This window comes from Chelonia mydas, chromosome 25, assembly GCF_015237465.2.
Source record: "Chelonia mydas isolate rCheMyd1 chromosome 25, rCheMyd1.pri.v2, whole genome shotgun sequence".
Classification (NCBI taxonomy): Eukaryota; Metazoa; Chordata; order Testudines; family Cheloniidae; genus Chelonia; species Chelonia mydas.
The window spans coordinates 1057098-1070217 of NC_057858.1; the positions used below are offsets into that span (position 1 = coordinate 1057098).

The 13120-nt window shown below is 51.0% G+C and overlaps 1 protein-coding gene across 1 annotated transcript; it reads right to left on the reverse strand.

Annotated features, from left to right (window-relative positions):
• Positions 1-1007: 1007 nt before the first annotated feature.
• Positions 1008-11662, reverse strand: CAPS (calcyphosine). Its single transcript, XM_027822114.3, is given in 7 exon segments — positions 1008-1090; positions 3226-3235; positions 4350-4574; positions 5225-5330; positions 5332-5358; positions 7808-7934; positions 11572-11662. Coding segments are annotated over 6 exon segments (549 nt in total). The 5' UTR covers positions 7906-7934; positions 11572-11662.
• Between the last annotated feature and the right edge of the window lie 1458 nt (positions 11663-13120).

Genomic DNA, 13120 nt, shown 5'->3' on the forward strand with positions numbered 1-13120 from the left:
TCTGTAGCGGTGCATTGGATTCTTCCGTCCTAAGTGCAGGACTCTGCATTTGTCCTTGTTGAACCTCATCAGATTTCTTTTGGCCCAATCCTCCAATTTATCTAGGTCGCTCTGTATCCTATCCCTACCCTCCAGCGTATCTACCACTCCTCCCAGTTTAGTGTCATCTGCAAACTTGCTGAGGGTGCAATCCACACCATCCACACTTTCCTTGGCTTTCTTCTTGTTGCTAACATACCTGAAGAAACCCTTCTTGTTACTCTTAACATCTCTTGCTAGCTGCAACTCCAGGTGTGATTTGGCCTTCCTGATTTCACTCCTGCAAGCCCGAGCAATATTTTTATACTCATCCCTGGTCATATGTCTAATCTTCCACTTCTTGTAAGTTTCTTTTTTGTATTTAAGAGCAGCAAGGATTTCACTGTTAAGCCAAGCTGGTCGCCTGCCATATTTACTATTCTTTCTACACATCGGGATGGTTTGTCCCTGTAACCTCAATAAGGATTCTTTAAAATACAGCCAGCTCTCCTGGACTTCTTTCCCCCTCATGTTATTCTCCCAGGGGATCTTGCCCATCAGTTCCCTGAGGGAGTCAAAGTCTGCTTTTCTGAAGTCCAGGGGCTGTATTCTGCTGCTCTCCTTTCTTCCCTGTGCCAGGATCCTGAACTCGACCATTTCATGGTCACTGCCTCCCAGTGAGCAGGGGGTTGGACTAGTTGACCTCCTGAGGTCTCTTCCAACCCTAATCTTCTATTCTGCAGGCAGGTGTCAAGATTTCACAGCCTCTGAAAAGGCCAGGTAGCTCAAAGCTGGGCCTCTTGGTGGCAAGCCATTTGATGGCTATGATCAAAAAAAAAAAAAAAAAAAAAAAGGCAGCATTTTGCTATGAAATGCTGATAAGAATTTCTTGGAAACTGCCCTGATCTGGTTCTTACTTAGCATCTTCCAGGACTGCTGAGCCAATAAATATGAGGCCCAGGAGACCTGCACTGAATTCCCCATGTGTGCTACATCTTCCAGGCTCTCTTCATCATAGCCACAAAGTAGTCGTCGCTGTCAATGGGTGTGCTGACCCCACTGTAGTAGTTCGCTCTCCAACAGCTTACAGCAGAGGAGTTCCTGAAGGTGAAAGTGGCAGCTTTGAGAGGGGCTCAGAACAGGCCCCAGAGCTGGAGGCTCATTTCACTATTGAGAAAGGGGCTTCTGTTTTGCTCGTCCTGGTGTTGTGACACAAGAAGGAGCACCATGTGCCCTTGTAGGAAAGCTACCATGGAAGCAAAGGGGGTCAGCCCTACTCTGGGGTTTGGCATGCAGGGGCCTGATCCACTGCAATGTACTTAATTTTATGTCTTTCATAAGGGACCTGGGTTCGTTTTTTTTTTTGTTTTGCCTTCTGCAGCAGGGAGCGCAGGTCACTTGCTCAGATCACCTGGTTAGATCGGTCAGTTCCCTGCTATTGTGGGGGCCCTCAGGCCTTGGTCCCTCCTATTCTGTGGCACACAATAGCTTCGTCTCCAGAAGGCTGTGACACTGTGGTCTAATTCTGGTCATTAGGCTTGGTGTAGGGATGCCTGGGTGGTGGTCAGTGGTCACAGCTCAGACTAGATGATCTCATGGTCTCTTCTGTAGTTACCTTTAATAGCAGAGTTTATGTCTATGCTGCAGCTGGGAGCATGTTCCCAGCACAGGTCGACAGACCCAAGCTAGTGCGTTAAAAATAGCAGCATAACCGACGTGCCTTGGGCCAGCCGCAAGTACATACGCAGGGGTCGGGTGGTATTGTATTTGGACTGCTAGCCTGAGCTGACACCCGCACTGCTTCAGCCACACTGCTCTGTTCAGTGTGCTGCTCAAGCTAGCCAAGCTGGGAAGCACGCTCCCAGCTGCAGTGTAGGCAAACCAGTCTGGGGACTAAGGCACAGGCCTGGGAGGGTGGGATCTGGCTTGCTGTGGAACCCTTCACACGTCGCTTTGTTTTGATCTGCCCCATCAGTAAAATGAGGATGAAGTTGTATAAATTCTGACTATTGGGTGTTCCTGCCAAGAGCCTGGGAGCAGAGAGAAAAACACAAATCGGGGGAGCCTAAGCGACATGCGTCTCTTACAAGAGTGTGAAAATGTAGAGGTTTGAGAGGGACTTGGGCCTGTTTTCTGAAGGGGGTCAAGCCACCTGCCTCAGTCTGTGAAAATGCACCCAGGGTCTGCTGACGCTAGTGACTGTATTGAATAGTGAGTCAGCAGTGAAGTAGGTGGAGCAGGGAAAATAAAGGTTAAATCTAAGTCATAGGAATATGTTGCATTTGCTATTGAAAGAAAATTTTTAGGAAATAAACTGGGGCAGGGAGAAAAAAAAGAAGCATCTTTAATGTCATGAGTAGAGCTGCTGGTCAGAAAACTTTAATCATAATAAAGACCAGGTAGTAAGTAGGACGGCTACTTCACTATTACCACCGCTGCAGTAATGTAACATTAGATCACTATATTTTAGCGTTACTATGTTTGTTGTGCAGTGGGTGATTCAGAACCACGAGCAGAACTTCCATGTGTGCCTCTCATGCCTAGAGCTGGTCAAAAGTCATTTCTGGTTTGCCCTTAGTCTTGACATCTTTAAATTTGTTTTCACAACTCTAAGGTTGGCCCACCCCAAAATGTGGCATCAGGTGACAGCTGCACCCCTTTAACTGCCCCCAACGCATTGGCAAGAGGAACCGAGAATATTGCCACACCTCACCCACCCTGACCTTTTCCTTATGCCCAGCTTCCCATGTGCATGCCTATTCCTCCAGCCCAGCTGGGCTTGGGTGGCAAAGGCAGAGGAAGTGTCACCTGAATGCAGCATTACCTGGCTTGCAGGATGACATGCTCCTACGCTGGGGGAAGACAGAGCAGGCACTGCCCGTATCCCAAACTCCTTGGTAAGGAAGGTTTTTGCCTCTGAATTTCCCTTGGTTTTTATGAGATAGGAATTGTGACAGAGGTACAACTGAGGGGTAAGCGGGGCTTCCTGGCCACTTCTCAGCCCCTCAGTTGCCTGCTAGAGGCTCCACTATAGGGTATAAGGAGCCCTGTGCCCCCGCTGACAGGAGCAGATGTGCATGTTAGGGGCCGGACTCTACAGCACCTATGTGCAGGGGATTGATGCAAAGGAGACTTGAACTCATGGCCAGTGGAGCTGCAGATCAGCATGGCTCTTGATAATCCACTATTGAGTGGGGGGGGATTCACTGAGCTCTTCCTTAAGGAGCCCATGCTGAGCCCTATATCCCAATCTCAGTGCCTGTGATATGCAGAGCAGACCCATTCTCACTACTGAAACCAGTGGGAGGAGCTGTGCACCTGGTTCTGGAACACTTAAACCAGCAAAAGCAGGTTCATGAGGGGAGGGAACCCCTGGACCAGGCACCCCCTGCTGCACACAGGCTATTCCAGACCCTGTTGGAGCACAGCTAATTTCTGTGAATTTAAAGAATCCTTAGAAATGTACAAGCTTCTGCTTATTAGAGTATTGTTTTAGTTAAATGCATGTCACTGGGAAAGAGAAATGTTTTACTCTGGAATCCTTATGACCAGTTAGCCCCAAATTTGCAGCACACAATGTCTTCTGTACTCTATGATACAGCTCAAGACTATCTCCCTACAGTGCATTGTTCTGGAGTACTTTGAACAATTATAACCCTCTCTCCCCCACCGCCCCCCTCCAATATATCTCAAGAAACCCCTAGCCACGTGACCCCAAGTTGATCTCTCAAACTGTTTCAGATCTTCAGCTGCCATAGCAAATTTCAAGCTGATCTGATCGTACCTGTGACTTGTAAAGCACTTTGAAAAATTGACTGGAAACTAACATGCTGTCTCTATCCTGCTTGTGTAGCAGACTCCTGGTTTACTTCAGCCTCAGACACCAGTTCAAAGAAGCAGGAAGAAACAATGTAACTTTTCATGTAGTGACCATGCAGCTGCTTCCTGCTGGAGCTCACTGGCTGAGAGCAGGGGCTGTCCATGGATGTCAGTTCCAGGTACAACCTGCCTATAAAACTAACTGCCCCATTTGAGGGAAATCTGCTCCACCTTACTCCTGCATTGCAATAATAGAGGTGTCGCTGGATGCACTTCTAGCTGAAGCTGCCCGCAGTGGGACTGGAGGGTGGAGTGCCCAGGTTTGCCCAACCCCCATTTACTGCTTCGTTGTGAATGATCAGATTATAAACTCCGGCTGTTGGCTGGCCTCGGCTTCCAGCCAGCTGGCTGCAGTTGAGCAGCACAGGGAGTGATTACAGAGCAGCTGGGTCTTGGCCTCTCCTGAGGGAAGCAGTTCAAGCCCCACATAACCCAGCCCCTTGGTCAGGTGCTGCCCTCCCCCCTCCCTTTCCATCCGTGTCATTGGGTGAGTCAAAGCTGTCCAGGAATGCTCGGAACACCTGCTCCTCTGTCCATTCCCCACTCTGACACTTGGGGTGAGTCCTGCCACCGTACACCCCATGAAGATCCTCCACGCTCACCAGGCCAGCTCCAGTCTTGTCCAGTTTGTGAAATGCATCAGCTATGATCCACTTCCTGGCGGCCGACATGGGTGGCTGCAAAGACAAGCTTCGTTAGTGGGGCAATTTGTTGCCTTTCAGCCTCTGGCACATACACACCGTTTGTCTGAGAGCACAACTGTGTGCCCCCTTGTGCCTGTCCCCACAATGACAATCCCCACCAGTGACTGGCAGTGATCCTTACTCAGGAGCAGCAGGGTGGGGCTTTGGAGTGGAATTTTCTCCCTAGCAGCTGGGGCTGATTTCCCTAAAAACTGCCTGTTGCCAGCAGCATATTGGCTCAGGTAGGACCCTAGGAAACCATTGTGGGGGGGGGGAGGGCCTGTGAAACCAATGTCCTCTCTGCCCCACACTTTTCCCATCTTAAGACACCTGTAGGCAGAGCTACAGGACCCCAACACTGCTGACAAACTGGCCCCAGGGCTCCCAAAATTAAGCACTTGACCGCCTCCCCCAGGCCCTAAAGAACACCCTCCTTCCATCCACTGCACCTGCTAGTGGGGTGCTCAGCCCTGCCTGTCACTGCAAGCTGTGCTAGGCTTCTCCTGTGGCCCCTAGGAAGGACCCATTTGCCTTCAGCTGGGGTCCCTGGTTTAGCCAGCAGTGTCACTAACCAACAACATGGCAAGTTCTCTCCCCATCCCACTCCATGCCCGCTGCAATCCCTTGTAGTGGCCCCAGCTCACCTGCAGGGCTTCCAGGAACTCCTCAAAGTCCATCGAGCCGCTGCCATTCTTGTCACAGAGGCTGAAGATTTGCTGTGCCTCTCTGCTCCCCAGCGTGATGCCAGCTCTTATCACCATCCATGATGTGGAAACCTCTGCAGCCAGGGACTGTGGGGGCGGGGGGAAGAGTTGTGCAGGGCCAACATCACATGCTCAAACTGCAGCAGTTGGGCCCCCAACAATTATGAGACATTTTTATGATAGTGAATTTTGGGTTGATTTTTTTGCCTTCCATTTTCTGAGCCTTTAGGGCATACTCATGTCAGATTTTCTGGCATTTCATTGTTATAAACTCATGTTTACTTTTAAAAGAAAGCTAAGATTTGCATCTAATCCTCTGAACTCCAGGAGCTGGAGCTTGAAGTAAAACATCAAGGCATACAAGCCTTGCAAACAAAATCATAAGAGTTGACATCAGAGGAAGCAGCAGAGGGTGGGGAGATGGGTCAGGGAGAAAGTGGCTGGTTGCAGGGAGAGGGGTGAGGAGTGATCATGTTTGTTTAATGAAATTGGCAGGTCCTGGGGAGGGAAGATTTTATTTTTCTGATATTGCTGAAGTTCCCTCCCCCATGGCATGTGATTGTCGCACTTTTACTCCTGAGCAGGGCTGCAGCCAGGGAGCATGGCTGCACCTTCATTGCTTCCTGGCTACTTGGGCTCCTGGGAAGGCAGCCAGGGCTCAGGAACCAGCCCTGCTGCTGCTTGGCCGTGAGCAGCCCACTCCACCCCCACTCCCTGGAGCCAGGCCTGAGGAGTTATGGCATTGCGGGAGAGTGGACTATTGTGGGAATGGGCAAATGGCGGTACGGGGGAGGAGAGAGACGATAGTCAAGACAAAGGGTATGGGAGCCTCATGATGAATCATGCCACCCAGCCACACGATCAATGTACTTCTAGGTTAGTAGAACATAAGAGCCATCTACAAATGACAGTGAGGGTTTGGAAAGTCCGACACACACAAGCCATAGGGGAAAGTATCTTTTCAAATACACCCCTCCCTCTCTGAGCAGCTGCAATTTAAGAAAATACACAGGGCATAACTTTTTTTTTGTTTTAAAATTACCCCTCAGGTTTTTATTTAACAAGTCTAAAAATGCAGTTTTTCTACAACCCCTGCTTCTATAAATCGGGGTCCTCTAATGAAATTAATAGGCCGCAGAGGTTGGGTGGTTGGTTTGTTTTTAAAGGAAGTATTGCTTCACGCAACGTGCAGTCAACCTGCGGAACTCTTTGCCAGGGGATGCTGTGAAGGCCAAAACTGTAACTGAATTGAAAAAAGAACTAGATAAGTTCAGGGAGGATAGGTCCATCGATGGCTGTTAGCCAAGATGGTCAGGGATGCAGCCCCATCCTCTGGGTGGCCCTAGCCTCTGACTGCCAGAAGCTGGCACTGGACAAGAGGGGATGGATCACGTGCTAAGTGCCCTGGTCTGTTCATTCCCTCTGAAACATCTGGCACTGGCTACTGTTGGAAGACAGGATCCTGGGCTAGCTGGACCCAGTGTTACTGCTCTGACCCAGTAGGGCCGTTCTTATGAGTGGGAAAGGGAGAGGATGAATAAAAGAGGTGTCTTATGGCTGATGCACTGGGCACGGAACTCCTGGGTCCCAAGCCCAGCTCTGCCACTCACTGTGTGTCTAGCAAAGTTGCATCACCTCTCAGATTCAGTTTCCCCGCAGTACAATGGGGCTAATCCTGCCTCCCAGGCACCATCCGCTCCTTGGCAGGAGAATTCTTCACCCCTCGCTTGCTACTGGGGAATGCAGGATGGACTGGAAAAGGCTACATCATCTCACATTACCATCCCCACAAATGGCACCTGGGAGGGGACTACTCTGGTTCCAGCCTTCTTTATAGATCAGACAGTAATTGAAAAGGGTACAGAGCCTTGTCTCTTCCCCCACCCGCCATGTGCAGGTCCTGGTTAGGACCTACAGCCCTCTGGGATGCAATGGGGCAGAAACACAATGGCTCATGGCAAACATCTCCTCAAAACTGGAAGCACGGGAGGCGGGGAGAGAAGAGAAAGAGGGAGGCAGATGTCCATTGTCCAGCCAGGAGATCAGGCTTAACTTCCTCCTCTTGCTAAAAGTAACCTGGGCCATTCATTAGAGCAGCGAGTCTCAAACTTCACGGCTCTGTGACCCCTTTCTGCCAAAAATTACTACACGACCCCGGGGTGGGGGGGGCTCAAGCCCCGCTTCCCCGGGTTGAGGAGGGGAGGGGCCAAAGCTGAAGCCCAAGAGTTGCTGTCCTGAGCGGGGGGCATATAACCTTAGCCCTGGGCAGTGCGGCTTGGACTTGGACCCCAGCAAGTCGAACACCAGACTTGGCAACCCCATAAAAATGGAGCCGTGACCCACTTTGGGTCCTGACCCACAGTTTGAGAACCCCTGCGTTAGAGGGTTAACAGTCACTAAGGCTGCCAATGGCTCAAGGCACGGCTTCCATGCAATGCTCGCTCTTAAGCCACTGGGCTGGCACACTTCCTGGGAGTAGACTTTTCCCCACAACGATCACCATAAAAGGATGTGTCTCCATACCGGGCCAGCCCCTTAATGCCAGCTGCCAAGCACTGTGCTCTGAGCTTTTCTATGGGATTTGTGTGTATCTCCATTCCTTGGTCCTCTGTGTTAGCCATGGTGGGTCAGACCAGCCAGCTGTCAGATTCTGGAAAGCAAAGCAAGACACTACATGTGATTCTGGGCACTTGGACCCATGCACATACCCCCAGAGACGCCCTGCAGCAGTCACTCCTACAGCAGCATAGGCCCATACCCCAAACCCTGGGGCGCCAGTGAAGGCCCTCCACAGGGGGCTGACCCTGAGGCAAAAAGCAGCCAACTAAAGTAGTGTTCCTTCGAACTGCCATCTCCCTTAAGAGGTGTGCTGGGTTCCAGGCTGTCACAGCTCAGCTCGGAGCCTTACCCCTTCCCAGGCCGTGTAAAGACAAGCAGATTTGTTCTTTCTTTGCGCTCAGCGGCTCAAGTGCAGGTGCTGGGTTCTAGCTCCTCCCAACCAGCCGATGGAGCCACAACACTGACTTGCTGAGGCCCTGGCAGATAAGCCTCTAGCAGCCCTAGGCTGTGACTGCCCTGCAGCGCCCAGCTGTGCGTGCAGCTGCCCTGGCGGGGACCCTCTGGAAGAGAGACAAGCCCGGCCCTTCTCGAGCCTCGGCCAGTCCAGACCCAGGCTTCAGTGCATCGTCCTTCGCCCGCGGCCTGCTGCTGCATGGCCTGGGATGGGCGTGGGCAGACTCCCAAGGCAGCTGTTAGTTCGGGGTCTGTGTGTGGCTGAGCCCTGCTGTAGGGGCACGAATCACCCCCTGCATGAGGGCAGCCATCCCCTTCAGTTCCTTCCTACTGTCCATGGCAGGAAGACAGAGCCAGTGGTGTGCGCCTGCTACTTCACTTCCCGTGTCCCCTCCGCTCAGACTTCTGCTATTTTCTTTCATTGTGACAATTATGGCGATTTCCGACAACCGCATTGGGTGTTCTCACTAACCTGTTTATGTATCACCCTGGGACAGGGGCTCTATGGAATTCCAGGGGGGAGAGGGCAGGGGAAGTAACTACAGCCCTCCTGAAGATCAAACGCGGGGCGATTAGACAAATTTACTCAGGTTGTAACACCTCCAGAGTGGTCCCAGCCAACCTCCCCCCAAACATGCCTGGCCCCTCCACAGCCACCTCTCCATCCAACCTCCCCCCAAACCAGCCCAGCCCTTGACCAGACCTCACGCAGCCACCTCTCCATCCTACCACCCACCCAAACCTGCCCGGCCCTCATGCAACCTCCTCTCCATCCCACCACCCGTCCCAAACCTGCAGGCCCCTGGTAAGCCCCCCTACAGACTCGACTCCATCCAACCACATGCCCACACCTACCAGGACCCTGCCCAGCCCTCACACAGCCTCCTCTCCATCCCACCACACGTCCAATTCTGCCCAGTCCCTACCTGGCTCTCACCCATCCTCCTCTCCATCCCACTACCCGCCCCAAACCTGCCTGGCTCCTGCCCAGCCCTCATAGAATCAAAGAATCATAGTATATCAGGGTTGGAAGGGACCTCAGGAGGTCATCTAGTCCAACCCCCTGCTCAAAGCAGGTCCAATCCCCAAATAAATCATCCCAGCCAGGGCTTTGTCAAGCCTGACCTTAAAAACTTCAAAGGAAGGAGATTCCACCACCTCCCTAGGTAACCCATTCCAGTGCTTCACCACCCTCCTAGTGAAAAAGTTTTTCCTAATATCCAACCTAAACCTCCCCCACTGCAACTTGAGACCATTACGCCTCGTTCTGTCATCTGTTACCACTGAGAACAGTCTAGATCCATCCTCTTTGGAACCTCCTTTCAGGTAGTTGAAAGCAGCTATCAAATCCCCCCCTCCTTCTCTTCCACAGACTAAACAATCCCAGTTCCCCCAGCCTCTCCTCATAAATCATGTGCTCCAGCCCCCTAAATATTTTTGTTGCCCTCCGTGGACGCTTTCCAATTTTTCCACATCCTTCTTGTAGCGTGGGGCCCAAAACTGGACACAATACTCCAGATGAGGCCTCACCAATACCAAAAAGAGGGGAAAGTCCCTCCATCTACTGGCAACGCTCCTACTTATACAGCACAAAATGCCAGTTAGCCTTCTTGGCAACAAGGGCACACTGTTGACTCATATCCAGCTTCTCGTCCACCGTAACCCCTAGGTCCTTTTTCGCAGAACTGCTGCCGAGCCACTCTATCCCCAGTCTGTAGCAGTGCATGGGATTCTTCGTTGCTAAGTGCAGGACTCTGCATTTGTCCTTGTTGAACCTCATCAGATTTCTTTTGGCCCAATCCTCCAATATGTCTAGGTCCCTCTGTATCCTATCCCTACCTTCCAGCATATCTACCACTTCTCCCAGTTTAGTGTCATCTGCAAACTTGCTGAGGGTGCAATCCACACCATCCTCCAGATCATTAATGAAGGTATTGAACAAAACCGGCCCCAGAACCGACCCTTGAGGCACTCCGCTTGATACAGGCTGCCAACTAGACTTGGAGCCATTGATGATCTAGCCAGTTTTCTATCCACCTTATAGTCCATTCATCCAGCCCGTACTTCTTTAACTTGCTGGGAAGAATACTGTGGGAGACCATATCAAAAGCTTTGCTAAAGTCAAGGAATTACATGTCCACTGCTTTCCCCTCATCAACAGAGCCAGTTATTTTATCATAGAAGGCAAATACGTTAGTCAGGCATGACTTGCCCTTGGTGAATCCACACAGCCCGCACTCCATTCAAGCACCTGCCTGGCCTCTGCCCAGCCCTCACAACCTCCTCTACATCTCACCACTTGCCCCAAAACTGCCTGGCACCTGCCCAGGCCTCATGCAGCCTCCACTCCAGCCAACCATCTGCTCAAACCTGCCTTGCCCCTGCCTTCACGCAGTATCCACTCCATCCAACCACCTGCCCAGCCTGCCTGCCTGAGGTTAGAGTTGGGGGACATCTCCAGTAAGATTAGTAGCATATGGGTAGGTTCTTTGATTGTCTTTAATCCGTTTCTCTGTGATGCTTTCACCTTAAGAATGAATGCACTTGCGTAGAAACAGCTGTGTGGTAACTTATAACTGTGGGCAATTACGCTCTTTATAGCCTCTGGAGAGAAAACAAATGCAATTGCTGGCCGTTTAGGCTACTGGATTGCTGGCAATATCCCAGTGTAGACAGGGAACTGTATAGCCCAGAAACATCCCAGACAGCCCAAGAGAGGAGCCAAGAGTCAACACTGAGTGCCCTCAAGGAACCATGGAGGGGGAATGCATGGAGAAGCAGTTGCCCTGAACACAGATCACTCATACAGAGTAATCTGGATTGCCTGGTAAACTGAACACAATCAAACATGCATTTGTACAATGTCAAATGCTAGGTCATACATGTTGTTCCTGCAGGATGGGGACAGTAGCCTGGAAAGCAGTGACTCTGAAAACCACATTGGGGGTCACTGTATCTAAACAAAAAGAAAAGGAGTACTTGTGGCACCTTAGAGACTAACAAATTTATTTGAGCATAAGCTTTCGTGAGCTACAGCGCTGTAGCTAACGAAAACTTATGCTCAAATAAATTTGTTAGTCTCTAAGGTGCCACAAGTACTCCTTTTCTTTTTGCGAATACAGACTAACACGGCTGCTACTCTGAAACCTGAAATGTATCTAAATAGCTAACCAGAAGCTCCCAAGGCCAAAAGGGAAAACACCATCCCTGGATGTATTAACGGGGGTATCAAGCAAGTGTAGGGAGATGATAGTATCGTTGTGGGAGACACTCACCTGCTGTCTCTTGTGGGCTGATTATATCACAGAGATGAAAAGGCTCTCTCAGAAAAACAACAGTGATGTAACAGCAAGTCAAAATGCTGCCAGCCTGTGTGCTATGGTATCAAGCCTCCCTGCCCCCTGCGATGATACAGAGGAAGGACACATTGGAAGGCATAAGCACACACAGCAATCTTATGGCGATCACCTGTAGGAAATCCCAGCCACGAAAGCCGTGGGAGACATTTTTCAAAGGTACACGTGAGAGTTGGGTGCCTAACTACTCTGTGGGCCTGGGACAATTTCCCCTGGGAGATTTGAAATCTGCCATTTCCCCAGCACAGAGAAAGGGGCAGACTGCAAGTCTGACAAACCCTCACTTACTCAAACCTAAGCAAACCTGCCTGGCCCCTGCCCAGCCCTCCTACAGCCTCCAGTCTATTGAACCATGTGCCCAAACCTGGCTCACCCCTGCCCTGCCCTCCTACAGCCTCCACTCCATCCCACCAGCCACTGAAACCTGTCTGGCCCCTGCCCTGCCCTTCTACAGCCTCCGCTATATAACCACGTGCCCAAACCTGCGTTGCCCCTGCCCAGCTTTCACGCGGCCTTCTCTCCATCCAACCACCTGCCCAAATCTGCCTGGCCCCTGCCCAGCCGTCCCATAGCCTCCACTCCATCCAACCACCCATCATCCTGCATTTATTTCTGGTTCTATATTGACATTTTAGCCAGTTGTTCTTGAGTCTTTTCCCAACCAGGCCTAACCAAGGAGCTTCTGCCTCTATCAGGACATCCTTCTCACAGATGATTGGTAGACTGGATGGGACCCCCCAAGTTGAGAGGCCCCATTAGATCTCCTAGAGAAAGTGAGCTGTCCTCCTCAGTGACACGTTCAGCAAAGGCCCAGCCTCACCCAGGCAGGGAATTCCTGGCATTTGCTCTGACCTCAAATGCACCATTCACAATGGCCAACAAGAGCAGCTGCCCGTTTCCTCATCTTAGGTAGTGAGGCAGCTGGTACGTGCAGCTTTGGGGTACAGTAGGCTGGATTCTAGGTATACACCTGCTGTACTTCCCAGTCATGGCTTGGGCCCCCTTCATGCCAGTATCAACCCAGCAATGCTGGCTCAGCCCAGCTGCACAAACTGATTGTTGGAAGCTGCAAAGATGCCTTCACCCTGTAGAAGCCAGTGCCCAGGCAGGAATCCCTCCCACTCTCACTGGGCAGATATTAAAAATTGGCCAGGAGCCACAGCTGTAGTTTTGTCCACTTTCACTGAGAAGCAGGGATTCTCCTGCACTCTTCTGCACAACTGCAGCTATGCTGTGAATTTACCAGCCCAGTCTGTTGTAGAGAAAGGTAAATCTGACAATAATACGCAAGCTCTTTCTGCAAGTCAAATGTCTGATATCTGTTGTCCCGATACCAGTCAAGAAATTCTGCTTTCTCCCTGGGCATCATGCTGTCTGCACCATAGTGCTCCACCCCGGGCATAGGCCCCACGTAATTTTGGTTTTCTAAAGTGTTTAAAAAATGTGGAAAATACCCTTTGCAACCTTC